Below are 15,327 nucleotides of genomic sequence, written 5' to 3' on the forward strand. Positions count from 1 at the left end.
TGTGAGAAGTGCATTTACTTTGGTAGATGTATGGCACCCGTGTTACAGTTACCTGGGGATCGTTCCTCACCATGCACAGCCAGGTGAATGGTCAGAGGGAAAATGGGATTAAGATGGGCTTTTCGGTATCCTGCTGCAGAATGCAATGTGACGGAGAGATCTTATTCCTAATACTTGTACATTACTCAAGGCCAGAGTCCAAAACTGTAAAGCAAGATAACCAGTTTCAGAGCTGCTTTAACTGGGATGACTATTGTGACAAAGTTCCTCCTCTGCCTTGGTGGGTCCTGGCTTATTGGCAGATTTGCTCACCTCACAGATTCACCCTGTGGGTCAGGAAACAGCCCAGAGACCTTCCCCTCTGGTAGAAGCCACAGTCCAGGTTAGTTCCCCCTGTGTTTAATCAGGAGTTGGGAGGTTTGGGGGGAACCTGGGCCCTCTGTTTACTCCAGGTTCCAGCCCAGGGCCTTGTGGACTGCAGCTGTCTAGAGTGCCTTCTGGTACAACTACACGACAGCTACAACTCCCTGGGCTACTTCCCCATGGTCTCTTCCCAACACCTTCTTTGTCCTCCCGCACCAGACCTTCCTCCTGAGGTCTGATAACGCTTGTACTTCTCAGTCCTCCAGCAGTATGCCTGCTCACTCTCAGCTTCTTGCTCCCAGTTCCTCACACACACTTCTCTGATTCCCCCTTGGGCTGGCTGGAGTGAGCCCTTTTATAGCATCAGAGGGGCCTTAATTAGAGTCAAGTGCTTAACAGCCTCGCCTGACCCTTAGCAGGTTAATTGGAGTCAGGTGTTCTCATTAGCCTTGAGCAGCCCCTGCTCTGGTCACTCAGGGAACAGAAAACTGCTTTATCCAGTGGCCAATATATTTCCCTTGTACTGCTCTGCTGTTCCCAACTGGCCTGGGTCTACCACACTATGGAATACATTTTTCTTGATGTGTGTTTGCTACACGAGAAATTAAATACAAGTGTTAGGATCTACTGCCCAAGACCTGCCCAGAAAGCAGCGTAGACCAGTGTTTGGGACGCTTCTGTCCTCCCCCACATTGGGGTTACGATGGAATTGGTTATTCCTAGGAAAACAGAGGTGCTAGTGTTTCCTGTACCAGCTCCCATGATCCCTTGGCCTTACACCATATGTAAATACAAGCTGTGAGCAGGCAGAACTGCAGGTGTTTGTTTCACAGCTGTGTGTGTGAGGCAAAGGGATACCTGTGCTAAAATATCATCTCCTGCAACATTTCTGTCCGGATGGGTTATGCAGAAAAAGTCCTCTCTGAGGTTTGAGATTTAAAAGCAGCACATTGTTTTATTCATAATCTCCCTGAGGAAGGCTGGGCAGGGGTTTTTATGCTTAGTGAGATTCTGTTGCCCCAAACTCCATAAAATAATGTGGCAAAACACTGACCATCACAGAGTCTGGCTGTGTTCTCTTCGTCCGCCTTAACCCTGAGGTGTCCAAAATAAACTCTATATAAACACTAAGCAGTGTAAACAAAGTGGCACTCTTCTCTCTGCAGAGTGCCCTGGCTTGGGTCTGCAGACCACTCTTTTCCAGGTGAACGCAGCCAAAGCCCTTGTAAACCTTCTGAACCTATCTAGATTCCTCTGCTGCTGATTAGCTGAGCTGAGGGAGCATCACTCGATAGGAATTACCCCCCACAATGCCATGCTGCTGTCTGACATGCCTGTGGGGACATACTAGGGTTGGGTTGTGTAATGGCTGTGGGTCACCCTGTCATGGGACTAAATCAGCTGGCAATATAGGGGGAGGGATAGCTCAGTGGTTTGAGCATTGGCCTGCTAAACCCAGAGTTGTGAGTTCAGTCCTTGAGGCCACTTAGGGATCTGGAGCAAAATCAGTACTTGGTCCTGCTAATGAAAGCAGAAGGCTGGACTCAATGACCTTCCAGGTCTATCAGATAGGTATATCTCCATACTTGCCATTTACAGGGGGGCTGTAGCATAGGGTAATTTGCATTGGTATGAGATGTCTCTGGACTGTTGAGTCCTCTCCTCTTGAGCTAGAAGACTGCACTGTTGATTTACTAAAAAGAACAAGAGTACTTGTGGCACCTTAGAGACTAACAAATGTAGTTCAGCATGAGCTTTCGTGAGCTACAGCTCATGCTGAAATAAATTTGTTAGTCCCTAAGGTGCCACAAGTACTCTTGTTCTTTTTGCGGATACAGACTAACATGGCTGCTACTCTGAAACCTGTTGATTTACTGCAGCTGTAAAGCAAAAATAATCAGCACTGCTAAGCGAGGCTGAGACAACACTATTAGGCTAGCGAGAAATGCTGCACATTTACAGGGAGCCACTTTTAACGGTACAAGGAAGTATCTCGGGGGAGCTCTGCTGTGCTGTACAAGGTGCTCAAGTAATATGTAAATAGGCACTGTTTGCTTTCTGTGCCAGGCTGAACATTTTAATCTTGTTTTGCAGAGCTCCTGAAATCATCCTGGGTTTACCATTCTGTGAAGCTATTGACATGTGGTCCCTGGGCTGTGTGATAGCTGAGCTGTTCTTGGGTTGGCCTCTGTACCCAGGAGCTTCAGAATATGATCAGGTAAGAGCATATAGTGCAGACAGGGCAGTGCTTGTTCAATCAGAAGGAGCTTCTTTTTTTTTAATAAACTCTGTGAAACTGAAGTACTCTAATTCAGATTCTGCTCTGATATGGTCTGCGCAACATGTGGTCTTCAACTCCTTCCCTGCTTTAATCCAATTTTCTTTTTATCTGTGATAATGGGGGGCTGCTTCCCGTTTGTGCCCTGCCTCCCCCTTTGTCTTTGAATGCAGAGGTCCTGCGTGTGTCTGACTTCTGTTTAATATACAACCTGCAGTTCCTTTCTGGCACAACTGAAGTGTGGTGTCTCAGTCCTGGTTGTGCACAGCGCTCTGCAGTTCAAGAGGTACAAGTTAGCTACAAGAGCATTGGTCCTAGGGCAGCCTGCCATGCAGTTCCTGTCATGTTAATTCATACAGAAGCTCTGATCTCATAATGCAGAGCATGTCCCAAATACGGCCTCTGCAGCCTGTAAAGTACAGTGTGCGCGTATGTGGAGGTCTCTCTTGAACGTGGGTCTTGCAGTGTACAAGTAGCAGTATTACCTGGCTGTTAGCCTGCCCATAAAAGATTAGCAAACCTAAACAGAACAATGCTTTTCCAAGTACAGCTTCTCCATCACGTGGTTTGTTTTGTTTTGTGGTATTACCATTTAACAGTGTCTGGTATATTTCACTCTGAATGAAAAGATCCTCTCAGATTAGTTTTTAGTGTCTAGTCACTGCTGTAAATTTCCAGAGGAAATGCAGTGGTACATTAGTGAGCAGGCTGAGTTAGAAATAACTAAAGAAAAGTATGGCATGGTGGTTTCCTTCTACAGTAAGGTTCATGTGTAGGTGGGTGGGGACAAAGGTCCTGTTCTCATCGCTTAATATAGAGTTCTGTAATCCTCCAGAAACTTGGGGTAGCCCATACTCTGACTTCATGTGGTTGAGTTTGATGATGTCTGTAGGGACGATGTTTGTTCTTACCTGAGCTGCAGCAGTAAATACAGGCCCAATCAGGGTTTGGAGGAGGCATCTCCTGGAAATGAGCACTAGGCTTAGCCTTGTTAAGCAACCTTGGCCTTGCAGGAGGCAATCTGCTGTACAATAATGAGGACATTGTAACTAATTTGGCCTCCAGCTTTAATTGCTCAGCATCTAGTGGATGATGGTTGTTGGAAATTATTTCTTAATTGTATTACTGAAAATTTTGTTGCTTAAGTATGAAAAATATAAACACTGCTCAGTTTGAACCCAGATTGCTAGAAATGAAAAGCTAGGCCACAAATTCATCTTGGCTCAGAAGCAACACGAATGTAGTAGCTTATCTAGTGCCCTGTGAACGTTCAGCTGCTCAGGAAGCGCCTCATACCGGAATAGCCAGTGCATTGGCAGAACTACGTGCAGTAATTTGGGCTACAGATCACGATATCAGTAACTACAGAGCCTAACTGCCTTCAGCCAGTGTTTCCAGTCCTGCACTTTCACAAGCGGGTTACACGTTCACTGATTATTTTTTTTACTTTCAAGAAACTGGTCTTTTTTCTTATCATAACAAATTATATCATTTCTCACACTGAAACTTGAGGAGTAGATAGTATTATCAATTTAGACCACAAAGCTTAGGGGAAGATTTGAGAAAATACGTTGTTGATATGTAAAATTATTCCTCCGCTTTATAATGGAGTGTCCTTTTCTTTTAAGGACAGCTTTGTCCTTTGGAATGTAGCATATTGCTGTGTTACTGATACTGTAGCCAGTGTTCTTTAAACTTGTTTTATGCACTTTTCTGGGGGGAGGGTTATTTATTTGATTTATTTTTTTTTTACTCCAAATGTTGATGCCCTAAAGGATACAGGGGATCCACATGCTTTCGGAATCTAAACTTGCACCCTTGAAGTCAGTGGGTGCTTTGCCACTGGACCCTTTGCAATCAACACATTCAAGGGTGGATATGCCCAGACCCAAGTGCATCACTCAGATACCTGTATCTTTTCTGATAATTATATATTTAAATAATACATATATTTGATAACATTTTTAAAACCCTTCACTCCTCTTCAAAAATATTTAGTGATTGTTGGGGAGTGCTGCATTTATGCTATACTTTCCCTTTTTATAAATAGCTTATCCTCAGTCTGCTAAAACAGCTTTGGGCCAAGAAAATTTCTGTAAAAAGGCAGAGAGGCATATTAGAGTTTACCAATACCTAAAATCTCTGCAGAAAATTAGAAAGAAACAGTTAAATGTGCCTGTAAATTTTGAGAATTGCATCTTTCATTTTGTATCATGAAATTTCAGTTATCTGGACAGTCTATGTTTTTAAAAAATGGAACTTTTAGAATTGTGTTTAGAGCCTATTTCCTATTTATTATTAACAAAGTTGGTAGAACCTCAATATTTTGCTCTACTAGATTTAGTTATCAGTCCGGTTTGTTGGCGTCTTTGTTAATTTTTTTTTCTTTACAGATTCGTTATATTTCACAAACCCAAGGCCTTCCAGCAGAGTATCTTCTGAGTGCAGGAACGAAAACAAGCAGGTTTTTTAACAGAGATCCAAACTTGGGATACCCACTATGGAGGCTAAAGGTTTGTCTCTCTCTTTAACTTCAAAATCTGTTACATGATTTTAATATGTTGTGAAGTACCCTTTAGGTTGTAAATATCATTCAGATGTAGTTGATTTATACATTTCCTTTTAGAAACTGGACAAACCCCTAGCACATTTCTACCAATAGCAACTGAGAGTGATATAGAGATCAAAATGTGTGTGATAATGGCCATTTATTATGTCTGCATGTCAGAGATGACCTACTTCAGGTGCTGAGCAGCTTTAGGGGTGAAATGAAGTGTATTTCCTGGTAGTTTGTTAGTTGGGCTATTGACGGCTTTTAACCGAGACAAACTCCTGGTGAGCTCTTGAGAGAAACAGGCTTTCTTTGTGAAAGATTCGGAACAGACGCGCGCCTTGTGAGAGTTTGGAAAATCTGCTCTAGTTCTAGAGTCCTCCCAGGAGTTCCCCCAACAGAAGTGAAGGAGAATACTTGATATTATTGATGTTTCTAAATAAACAAGCAAAACAAAAAATGGCAAAAACCCACACCCTGGTTCTGGGGAATAAACTCCCAGGCTTTCTTTAGATCACAGAAGCAAAGGAGGTGAGAAGGCCATCTTATCCCCCTTAGAGTTCACTTTTACATGTCTCAGTTTGGCTTTTGGCCATATTCTAAATACTCCTGCTTCCACTGCTCTCAAATACCCTCTCAGAATCTGGCATTCACTTTGGTAGAACTCTTCTAGGATGGTGGAACATGAGCAGCGTTGGAGTCTGTCCTTGACCGATAGTTGGCTCAGGTTTGGCCACATTCTCCTCCAAGCCAGTATTTAAGTTTGCAGTGAGTTGCTCCTACTGGGTCACAGAGCAGGGACCTGGTGATTTGTTTACTCCTGCCCAACTTGCAAATGGTTATTGCGTTTGCCCTCTAAAATAGGCAAAATGATTATATGGCCCAAGCTTTTGGTCATGGGCTTTTCTTTGTTTTTATTTCAATCAAATATTAACGCCAGGCTCCAGCTGATCCGAACAAATGTTTTTATTTTATAGACTCCAGAAGAACATGAGTTGGAGACAGGAATAAAATCAAAAGAAGCTCGGAAATATATATTCAACTGTTTGGATGACATGGCGCAGGTGAGCAGGGGAGGCTGCTGGAAAATGAATAATGGCTAGAGATGGTGCTATGCCATTGGGGGCCCTAAGCAGGGATATTCTCTCTCCCCCCCCAACACATACCAATAGAGTGAATGGGGGCCCCCCTTCAGCTGCTTGGGGCCCTGCATGATTGTTTAGTCTGCTTACGCCCAGCGCCGGCTCTGATAATGATGCCATTTGAAAAACACACACATGTACAATGTCAAGGGGATTATGAGGAGGAAACTGCTGTGGCTCAGAAGTCCTGACTCTGCTTGTTCCCTCCCCTTCGCCCCCCCATCCACTGTGAATGTTGGTGCCACTCTGCAAGTGGTAGCAATGGTGAGAGTGCAGTGCAGGCAAAGCAGCACTACTGCTTTTACCTGCTCGAGCAGGCCTAGAAGGCCTGGTGGTTAAAATGCTGATGCCTTGTCTGCACAAGTGGAACAGCGCTGTTAGTAATGGTAGCAAAGCCTTCAGGAAAAGGCTAGAGGAGACACACACAGGTGTAACAGATCAGCATTTTCTGCCAAAAAAGTCCTTGAGTACACATTCAAAACTGCCTGAATCTTAAGTATGGAAACTGTTAGAGGCTAGCTTTAGCATTCCCTTTGCGTAGGATGACATATCTGCAAGGCATTGGGGAATCAAGCCCAATTGATTTCACCTCAGTGCACCAACTAAATATTGAAAAGGAATTCTGTGCAGCAGTTAGAGTCAGATTTCTCTGCATTAGTTGAATGTAGGCTGGGGAAGAAGAAATCCTTCACTGGTTATCAGCACTTTCGTGGGCTATGGAATTACCGATTTGTATAGCAGTGATGGATTTTACATTGACAGTACCTGTTCTTGTGTTTTTTCCTTTTTTTTTTCCTTTTTTCCAAAAGGTGAATATGTCTACGGACTTGGAAGGGACAGACATGTTGGCAGAGAAGGCTGACCGAAGGGAGTACATTGATTTGTTAAAGAAAATGTTGACGATTGATGCAGATAAGAGAATTACTCCGCTGAAGACTTTAAACCATTCATTTGTTACAATGACCCATCTACTGGATTTCCCACACAGCAACCAGTGAGTTGGTGGCAGTTTGGGTTTTGCATTGTTCTAGATGGATTTGTCAGCATGACATAGAACAGCATATCTCTAGTGTCCAGGCATGTCAGTTTAATCTGCCAATTAAAAAGGAATATTACCAGGGGGTGGCTTCTGTTGTGTTCTTCTCTTCCTGTTTAGTTACTTAGACTGAGTTTGTGTTCTCCCAATTCGCGAGACACAGCAGGAAGCTTATCCAGGTGACTTTTTTTGGCTCACATAAATATTTTTCTCCATTAGTTAGGGGCTGTATTATTTAGTTTTGCCAGATCTCTGACATTCTTTGTTGCTGTAAAGCTAAAGGCATATACATCCACCTGTAAAACAGTATTCTAAGAGCTATGTAAATCCCTTCCTTCTCTTTAATCCACTGCTTACTGTGGCAGATACACTGCATATACCGCTTTGTATGTATAAAATTTCCCTCACTCATTCTATTTCAGTGTGAAGTCCTGTTTTCAGAATATGGAGATCTGCAAGCGAAGAGTTAATATGTACGATACAATTAATCAAATCAAGAGCCCATTCACAACACACGTAGCTCCTAATACAAGCACAAACCTAACAATGAGCTTCAACAACCAGCTCAATACAGTGCACAATCAGGTATGTGAGTCTTTTGCGTTGGGAAATGTTTTTGATGCTGCGGGCCAAATCCTGCCCTGCAAAGTGACTCCAATAAAGTTGCATATTTTGCATTTACACATAATGTAGCTGAGGAGAACTTGCCCCTAAATTAATAGAACTGTGTTGCTGCCATATGAGAACCAGTTCTGAGTTTGTGTTCAAGTGTTGCAGCTACATACGAATTTAGACACGTTCTACACAAATGGTATTTTCAGTGATGTGTTAAAATTCTGTAGATAACATCTCGATTCGGAATTTTTTCCTCCGCTTATAAGGCTATAGAACTTAGAGATGGGGCAGGCCTATTAAGACATACACCCCAGCTGGGGGGCAGTGCAGGCTCGTTCAAGGGCAGCTGACTCATCGCTTCCCCACCTAGTGGAGTTGTTTATTTTTGAAGATACTTTTCAGAAGGTGTAGGCTGACTTTGCAATTTCATTTTCCATATAGTTGGCAAGGCCAAACTGACACACACTTTCTCTGCTCTGTTACTCTGATTGTATTGGCCTGTCAGCCCAGAGGCATGAAAGGCAAAAAATAGAAAGTGGGTTCAAATACAGCTTTTTCCAGGTCTCTTTTAATTCTTTAGCTAATGTCACTTCATGCCAGGGTTCCGCTGCCTGCAGTGGTTTGTTCCTGGGATATGGGGTACATAATACAAATATGCCCATTTGTAATGTTTTGTTTTCTAGGCCAGTGTCTTGGCTTCCAACTCTACTGCCGCTGCTACTCTTTCCCTAGCAAACTCGGATGTCTCGCTGCTAAACTATCAGTCTGCTCTGTACCCATCAACTGCAGCACCAGTTGCAGGCGTAGCGCAACAGAGTGTTTCCTTACAGCCCGGAACCACCCAGATCTGCACACAGACCGATCCATTCCAGCAAACATTCATTGTTTGTCCCCCTGCTTTTCAAAGTAAGTGTAAAAACCTGTTGCTTTCTACTGGAGTTTCAGCCAAATGAAAATAAAATCTTGTGATTTGGGCCAGTAGAGAAACTCCAGGAGATCACTCTGTGCTCTCACATGTGAATCTGAAACCATTGAAATCAGCCCAGTGTGTATGTATGTCTGGTTCTCCTCTCCCAGGACACGCTTGGACAGGTGAGGAGAACATACCTGCCTGCTAGACAATCTTCAGTCACTTTATTGCTCAGCCATTTTTCCCTCCGAATGTAACACAACAGCATTCCTCAGGGCTATAGGAGTTTGACCTATCTGAGATTTAAGAAAACCTCTGAAATGTTTCTCATTCTCTGAACACCACCTCAGCGCTCATGATGTTCTATTTGACCTTTGAGTGGTCAGGGTTGCACATGCGCACAATCTACTTCCCATTGAGAACCAGCATGAGAAAGTTGTGATGAAAAGGGGATTTTTCTAGAGGTTTTAAGTGTCTGAAACTCAGGCCTAGAATAGAAATCCTTCCTGAGTCTTGTCTGTGAATCTGTTTATTGGGGGGGCTAATTTTCATTTTCATAGTGGAGCAGAAATTTATGTCTAGGCTTTGGTTTCTTGGCACCAAAAGCATTTGGAGAGACACTCTAGGGTTAGAAAATGCTTGGAATATGCACACGTGCTATTGCAATTAAAATTTTCATCCCGACAGTGATTCCCTTAAATTTCTAGAATGAATTTGCACTCTTGGAATCTCAGTTCACCAGTGTTAATACAATTGTGCAGCTTGGTGGCAAGAAGTAAAAGAATGCCAATTGCAAAGAGGATAAAGCTACACAGAGTAAGAAATGCAGCTGCTGATTGTGAAGGCTTCTCCATTTGTATCTGGCTTACGCTAATATGGTAGTTTATGAATGAAGCAAAATATCTTGATAGAGCGAGTGCAGGACACAGTGGCCGCAGTATGTGGGTTGTATTTGTTTTTAGGTTGCATGGTAACGTTAGAAGTGTTTGACTATGTTCCCCTCCAGATATGATTGAGGGGAATGCATTTGGCTGGCTTGTATGCACCTAAGCTTTAGAGAATTCTCCAGTGCTATCTTGAGAATTTTAGGGACTTGCAGAGATTGTAATTGTTCATTAGCCAGGGCTTTATTGGTGAGTTGTCTGATAACTCTAGCTACACACCTGCCATCTCTGAAAGGTCCGTCTACTGCCAAATGCTTTCGAAGGCTAGGAAGTCCACAGACCGTGAAGGCAAGCCAAGGTCTTTCAAGGGAGAATGTAGGTGCCAAACTGATCTGAAACATTCCATTTACGTACTACTTGTAAAGTTAAGTCTTGTCTAGACTGTCAAAAATAACACTTGTAGTGGTGGTGGAGCACCAGTGGAGCTGAATTATAGGTCCCACTTTTGCCAGAGTAGATGTACCTTTCAAAGAGCAGACAGGGAACATAACTCAGTGTGGACAAGGTGTTTTCATGCACACAAGGATTTCAGTTACTGTAAAAAGGCAATAGAAGGGAACGTGAAGGGAAGGGCATCATGACCCAGTGGCACCAGATCATTTTCCCATGTACCCCAGTAAAGAATTTCTCTTCTCCTGGAGGGGGCAGCACCTTGCAGACACTAGTAGATGTATGGTTTGGCTTAGTTGTGACTTTAATTGTTTAGAAAGTGTTTCCGGTAGTGTTTTCTATACGTTGGGAGTGATTTATAATCTTTTAATGGCTGGCTGGAGGTGGTGTTTAAGTACAGTACATAAAGACTTCAGAACTCCAGAAACTATTCTTGTTTGTTTCCATTGAAGTATGGCATGCTTAAACTGGGTGTTGTTTGGCTGCAAGTTCCGCCTGGCCAGCAGAGTCTGAAAGCGTTACCATCTCATGGCTGTTCAGTGATCTTAATTAAATAGGTAGCAATAGTCTCAGACCAGTTCTCACTGAACAGGTGTCCGTGCTGCAAAAGCCAAGACAGAAAGTGCAGCACTGTTACCAGCACTAATTCCCAGCAAAGCCTTTCAGAAGGCGCAAGTGGCCATGTGTGGGTATGAATGCATCAAGCTTGTCTTTCGCAGTGGGAAGCAGGTTGCTGTTGGACAAAGGGAGCTGCTCTGTCTGATGTGGGGTGCACCATTTCTGTGCCCCTGCAGGAAGGGGCCCTTCGTTCCCTGATGGTTGAGGCTGTGACTGTGGCTCCTGTTCATCCTGCTTTGGTTGGCAGGAAGTAGAGTCTGAAAAAACATTTGAATAATAAAGAAATCGGTTTAACCATGGCTTCTTCCTTTTCCGAACAGCCGGACTTCAGGCCACTGCAAAGCATTCTGGGTTCCCAGTACGTATGGAGAATGCCGTTCCGATTGTACCACAAGCACCAGCAGCACAGCCGCTGCAGATCCAGTCAGGAGTTCTCACACAGGTAAGAACGGGGGTAAATGGAATTCCACCTAGTGCAAAGCACAGTCCAGCTTTGTTCTCTCCCGTTGGAATGGCAGCCATGTCTTGTTGGGGGTGTGCATACGTGTGGGGGGGGCTTCTTTGTTGTTTACAGAAATTTCAGAATGGATGAGGAGTTGGGGACCTGGATCCCAGTGATATATAGGTTCATATCAAACTCAAGTCTGCCCAGTTCTGCTGGGATATTGTATGTCTGAACCTTATTTGTTACTTTGACACCTCACAATTCTCCTGTGCCAAGTGCCTGCCAGGAGGGATTGTTAGTGGAGTCCCTAAGTCCTTTAAAATCTGATATTTGCATAGAATATTGACGTGCCCTACCAATCTGCAGGCAGAGGATAATTGCAAAACCAGGAGAGTAGTTTGTATTTCTTTATGATCACTGGCTGTGGGGTTTGGCCTTCCATAATGGGGTAAATATTGAGTCTCTTGAGACTCCCGTCTTCTTCTGGATGGGACTGCTGTTCAAAACATTTGGTTCTTGTCTGGACACAGGTACCTTCCTACATAAGGCAGGCTATCTGCTTAAAAGCCAGACAGCAAATTCCATAGGAAATTAATTGCTTTCTATGCATTATTTACCATGTGAAAAATGAGATCCCAGAAAACAAAAGTAAAGAGTTGAATTATTGATGTTGTATATTCCCATCTTTAATTCAATTAAATTACTTTTGCATCCTCTTTTTTTGCATAATTGCATCCGTGACGTGCGTGGATGTGTTTCACTGATTGTATTTATTTCCAAATGTGTTACCAGAAGTAATGATTACCACTGAAATTTGAAAAATATAGTCTGTTATTTTACAAAAACTTTAAACTCTTATTTGTCTTCTGCCATAAAAACAAAACTATTTCCAACAAAGCAGTGTTTTATTTAAATATACAATGGGTACACAGTAATAAGCACATTTATTGTAGGACATTTTTATACACCGAAGAATCCATCATCTTTATGGATAATACTATAATTTTACTAGTTTGCATAGTTTCACAGTTTCTGCTGACAGTTACACAGGGAAATAATGTGCATACTCTTAATTGTAATGGCCAAGAAATTTGAGGGAAGTATATCACAGTGACTGGTTTAGTCATACAGGAGCAATTTTAGGTGATAAGTTGTAATTTATTTGTTCAGTTCAAATAATTGAGGTAGCATTTGATGATGCATGCATTTGGTTTAGTATAGTTGCACAGATCACAGTATTCAATGAACTGAATAATCTTAAAGGAAGCAATCATGGAGCAGACCATTTTGCTGGTCTTCATGATAAAGTACCAAACTGCAGTTAAAAAAAAACAAAACAAACAAAATGATTTTATGGATTAGGTTTGTTTCTCAGCAATCTCTCCATGATTGATTAATGTTAATTTCTAGTAATCTAAAGACCTGGTGACTAAGATTATTAAAGTTCCTTAGTTTATCCTTTCCCGAGAATACTGTACACGAAATAGCCTGTGTATGATTATATATGATGTATTACATCAGCAGTGCAGCATGTATCACTATGGCCCAATACAGTATATACAAGAGATGGCCTGGAATACACACATCTAGGATCCACCCAGAATAAGGTAGTATAAAGTTTGAACCAGTTTTGTGAAGCTGGTTCCTGTGTCCCTCGCGCCCCCCTCGGGAATGTTTGCCAGTTGGTCATATTAGCCCACCTGGAGGGGCAGAGGGAGTAGTGGTTTGAATACATACGTTTGACTGCTCAGAGACATTGAAGAGTTGTTAGTACCACTAGGTTGAGAGCCTTTTTGGCCCTATTGCTGAACCCAATTAACCTGCCTCAGGACGTGTGTTTCACTCACTGCCTAATCTACGTTTCAGGGAAGCTGTACACCACTAATGGTAGCAACTCTTCATCCTCAAGTAGCCACCATCACGCCGCAGTATGCGGTGCCCTTTACTCTGAACTGCGCAGCCGGCCGGCCAGCGCTAGTAGAACAGACGGCTGCAGTACTGGTAATTGCCTCCCTTGATTGTGTTCACTAACGGAGTTTTTGTTTTAACTTAGACTTGCCGAGGGCATGGAAGCATGTGCCATCTTGTGGCTGTGTTCTTGCTACATCTTAATGTCTTGTTGTTTTCCTCCCCAACATTGCTGATGCACTGTCTGACTCTGATGTTTAGTGTGGCTCTAAAGAATCCAAATCCATTGACTGTTGCTCTTTACTAGTCTAGTATTGTAAAGCTCTTCTCCTAAACTCAGAAGAGCCATAATCCTATTTGTCTTTTGCTTACTGTCCTATCTTTACCTTGTCATTGTTGAAAACAAAGGAAACGGCCTTTAGGTTGACTCTGCTACAGGTACCTGGATGGCCAGAATTTGAACCAGTTGGCAAGTTAGCCGCATTTTTTGTTTTAAAGCTTCTTTGCATGTAGAACTGTTTCAAGTGCTTAAGCTCAGGTGAAAACCTCTAATAATAGCAAGTACTTTTTAATTGATTCCTTTAGCAACCAAGAAATCTTAACCTTCATTGAATATTGACAATAATTCTTTGACCTTTCATTATCTATAACCAATCACTGGCAGCTTGCATCACCCAAAGAAAGATGTTGCTCACCACAGATGCTTTTTGTTCTTATTACATTTTGTGGCTGAAATTAAAGGTGAGCTCTAGCTTTTTACATGGCAGCAGTTTCTCAGGCTAGTTCTGATTAAGCTCAATGTCCAACTAAGAGGGGCTATGGGAGGAGGTGCACCTGGTGTTAAAATCTGTGCTTTCAAAATTGTTGCCCTCTGAATTTGTCTGGTATCTGCATCAGAATTGATCCGGCAGATGTCACAAGCCAGTCATTTTAAAACCCCAGAATCAGATCAGTGAAGCGTATGGAAACATTACAATGCACTTTAAGTCCTTCTGTCCTCACATGTCTTTCAAAGCACACTCCATTTCTTACATAAACCATTTTGTCTTTTTGTGGCTTTAAAGCAATAACTTCTTAGCATTTTTTTGCCCAAGCTGGAGACTCGTTTTGGGGTGAAATTTGCTCAAGCTGGAGCTCTGGCCTTACTCTGACTAGTGACTTAAGCTTGGCTAGTCGAGTGTCTGCTACTAGCCACAGCATTAAATGCTCTCCGTTTTTGAGGATGGAAAGGCAGGCAAGTGGGTTCTGGTGGATCACAGTGGTGTGCACAGAAAGGACCCAAAGGATCTTATCTCTCTTCCACCTCTTCTCCAATTCTGCTTGCTGAAGGGTTGCCATTGAAAGTGGCAGGAGTGGATGTAGCAGAGCACGGGCACTATTAAGTAATTAGTGACTCTTTCAAAGTGCATTTAGGTTTCTGAGCTAACAGGCCAATTAGATCTGCTCTTCTCTCCGTGTGCAGTGGACTTGGGCGCTTCACTCCCCTGTACCTCAGGAGGAGACCAGAGCCATCTGTCTTCAAACTGAGAGCCTGGGTTCTAATTCTCTCCAGATAATTTGATATTTCCATTTGCTTTCCTGGAGTCTTTGGCCCAAACTGCTCACCTTTAGTGCTTCCAACACTTCTCCCTTTGCTTCTTAACTTACGTTTGCATTAGCCATTTGCTAAGCTTTGCCTATTTTTGTCCTTCCTCTGTCAAAACAGTTCGTCGCTTGGAAGGCCTGGTTTCTGCCTCCCGTTGGGAAGTTAGATTTCGCTCTGTATTAAACTCTCTGCTTGTCTTGTGCAGGTGTTGGCTTTTGGAAAGACGCATGGTGTGACTTTTAACATATTTCTCTTTTTTATTATTCTGCTTATGTTGGCAGAGGTGTTAGGAGTTCTCTGCTTGAAGGCTTCTTGTTTGGAGCCAGTATTTGTAATAAGTGGATCTGTTACTTGCAGAAATATTTTGTTTAAAACAGCATGTGTTTGTGGTTTTGCAGTTTAAACTGCAAGAAATAGAACCATGTGTGTTCTACATCGTAGAACTATTGTACTGCAGAAGCATATTACCAATTTAGACTGAAAAGCCAGTATCCCTATGACCTGAAAGTGGGTGGAGTTTAAGCATCTCACATGTGACAAGC

At 42.8% G+C, this 15,327-nt stretch overlaps 1 protein-coding gene across 2 annotated transcripts in view; it reads left to right on the forward strand.

The window, feature by feature from the left end:
* HIPK1 (homeodomain interacting protein kinase 1) overlaps nt 1-15,327 on the forward strand; it is a 34,310-nt gene that overhangs the window by 10,018 nt on the left and 8,965 nt on the right. For both annotated transcript variants that reach the window (XM_030561771.1, XM_030561770.1), the window contains exons 3-10: nt 2,458-2,581; nt 5,035-5,154; nt 6,170-6,256; nt 7,144-7,328; nt 7,793-7,955; nt 8,669-8,891; nt 11,168-11,289; nt 13,159-13,293. In XM_030561771.1, coding sequence (XP_030417631.1) covers nt 2,458-2,581; nt 5,035-5,154; nt 6,170-6,256; nt 7,144-7,328; nt 7,793-7,955; nt 8,669-8,891; nt 11,168-11,289; nt 13,159-13,293 — 1,159 coding nt within the window. The remainder of the gene's footprint in view (nt 1-2,457; nt 2,582-5,034; nt 5,155-6,169; nt 6,257-7,143; nt 7,329-7,792; nt 7,956-8,668; nt 8,892-11,167; nt 11,290-13,158; nt 13,294-15,327) is intronic.

This window comes from Gopherus evgoodei, chromosome 4 (genome assembly GCF_007399415.2).
Source record: "Gopherus evgoodei ecotype Sinaloan lineage chromosome 4, rGopEvg1_v1.p, whole genome shotgun sequence".
In the NCBI taxonomy this organism is placed as follows: domain Eukaryota; kingdom Metazoa; phylum Chordata; order Testudines; family Testudinidae; genus Gopherus; species Gopherus evgoodei.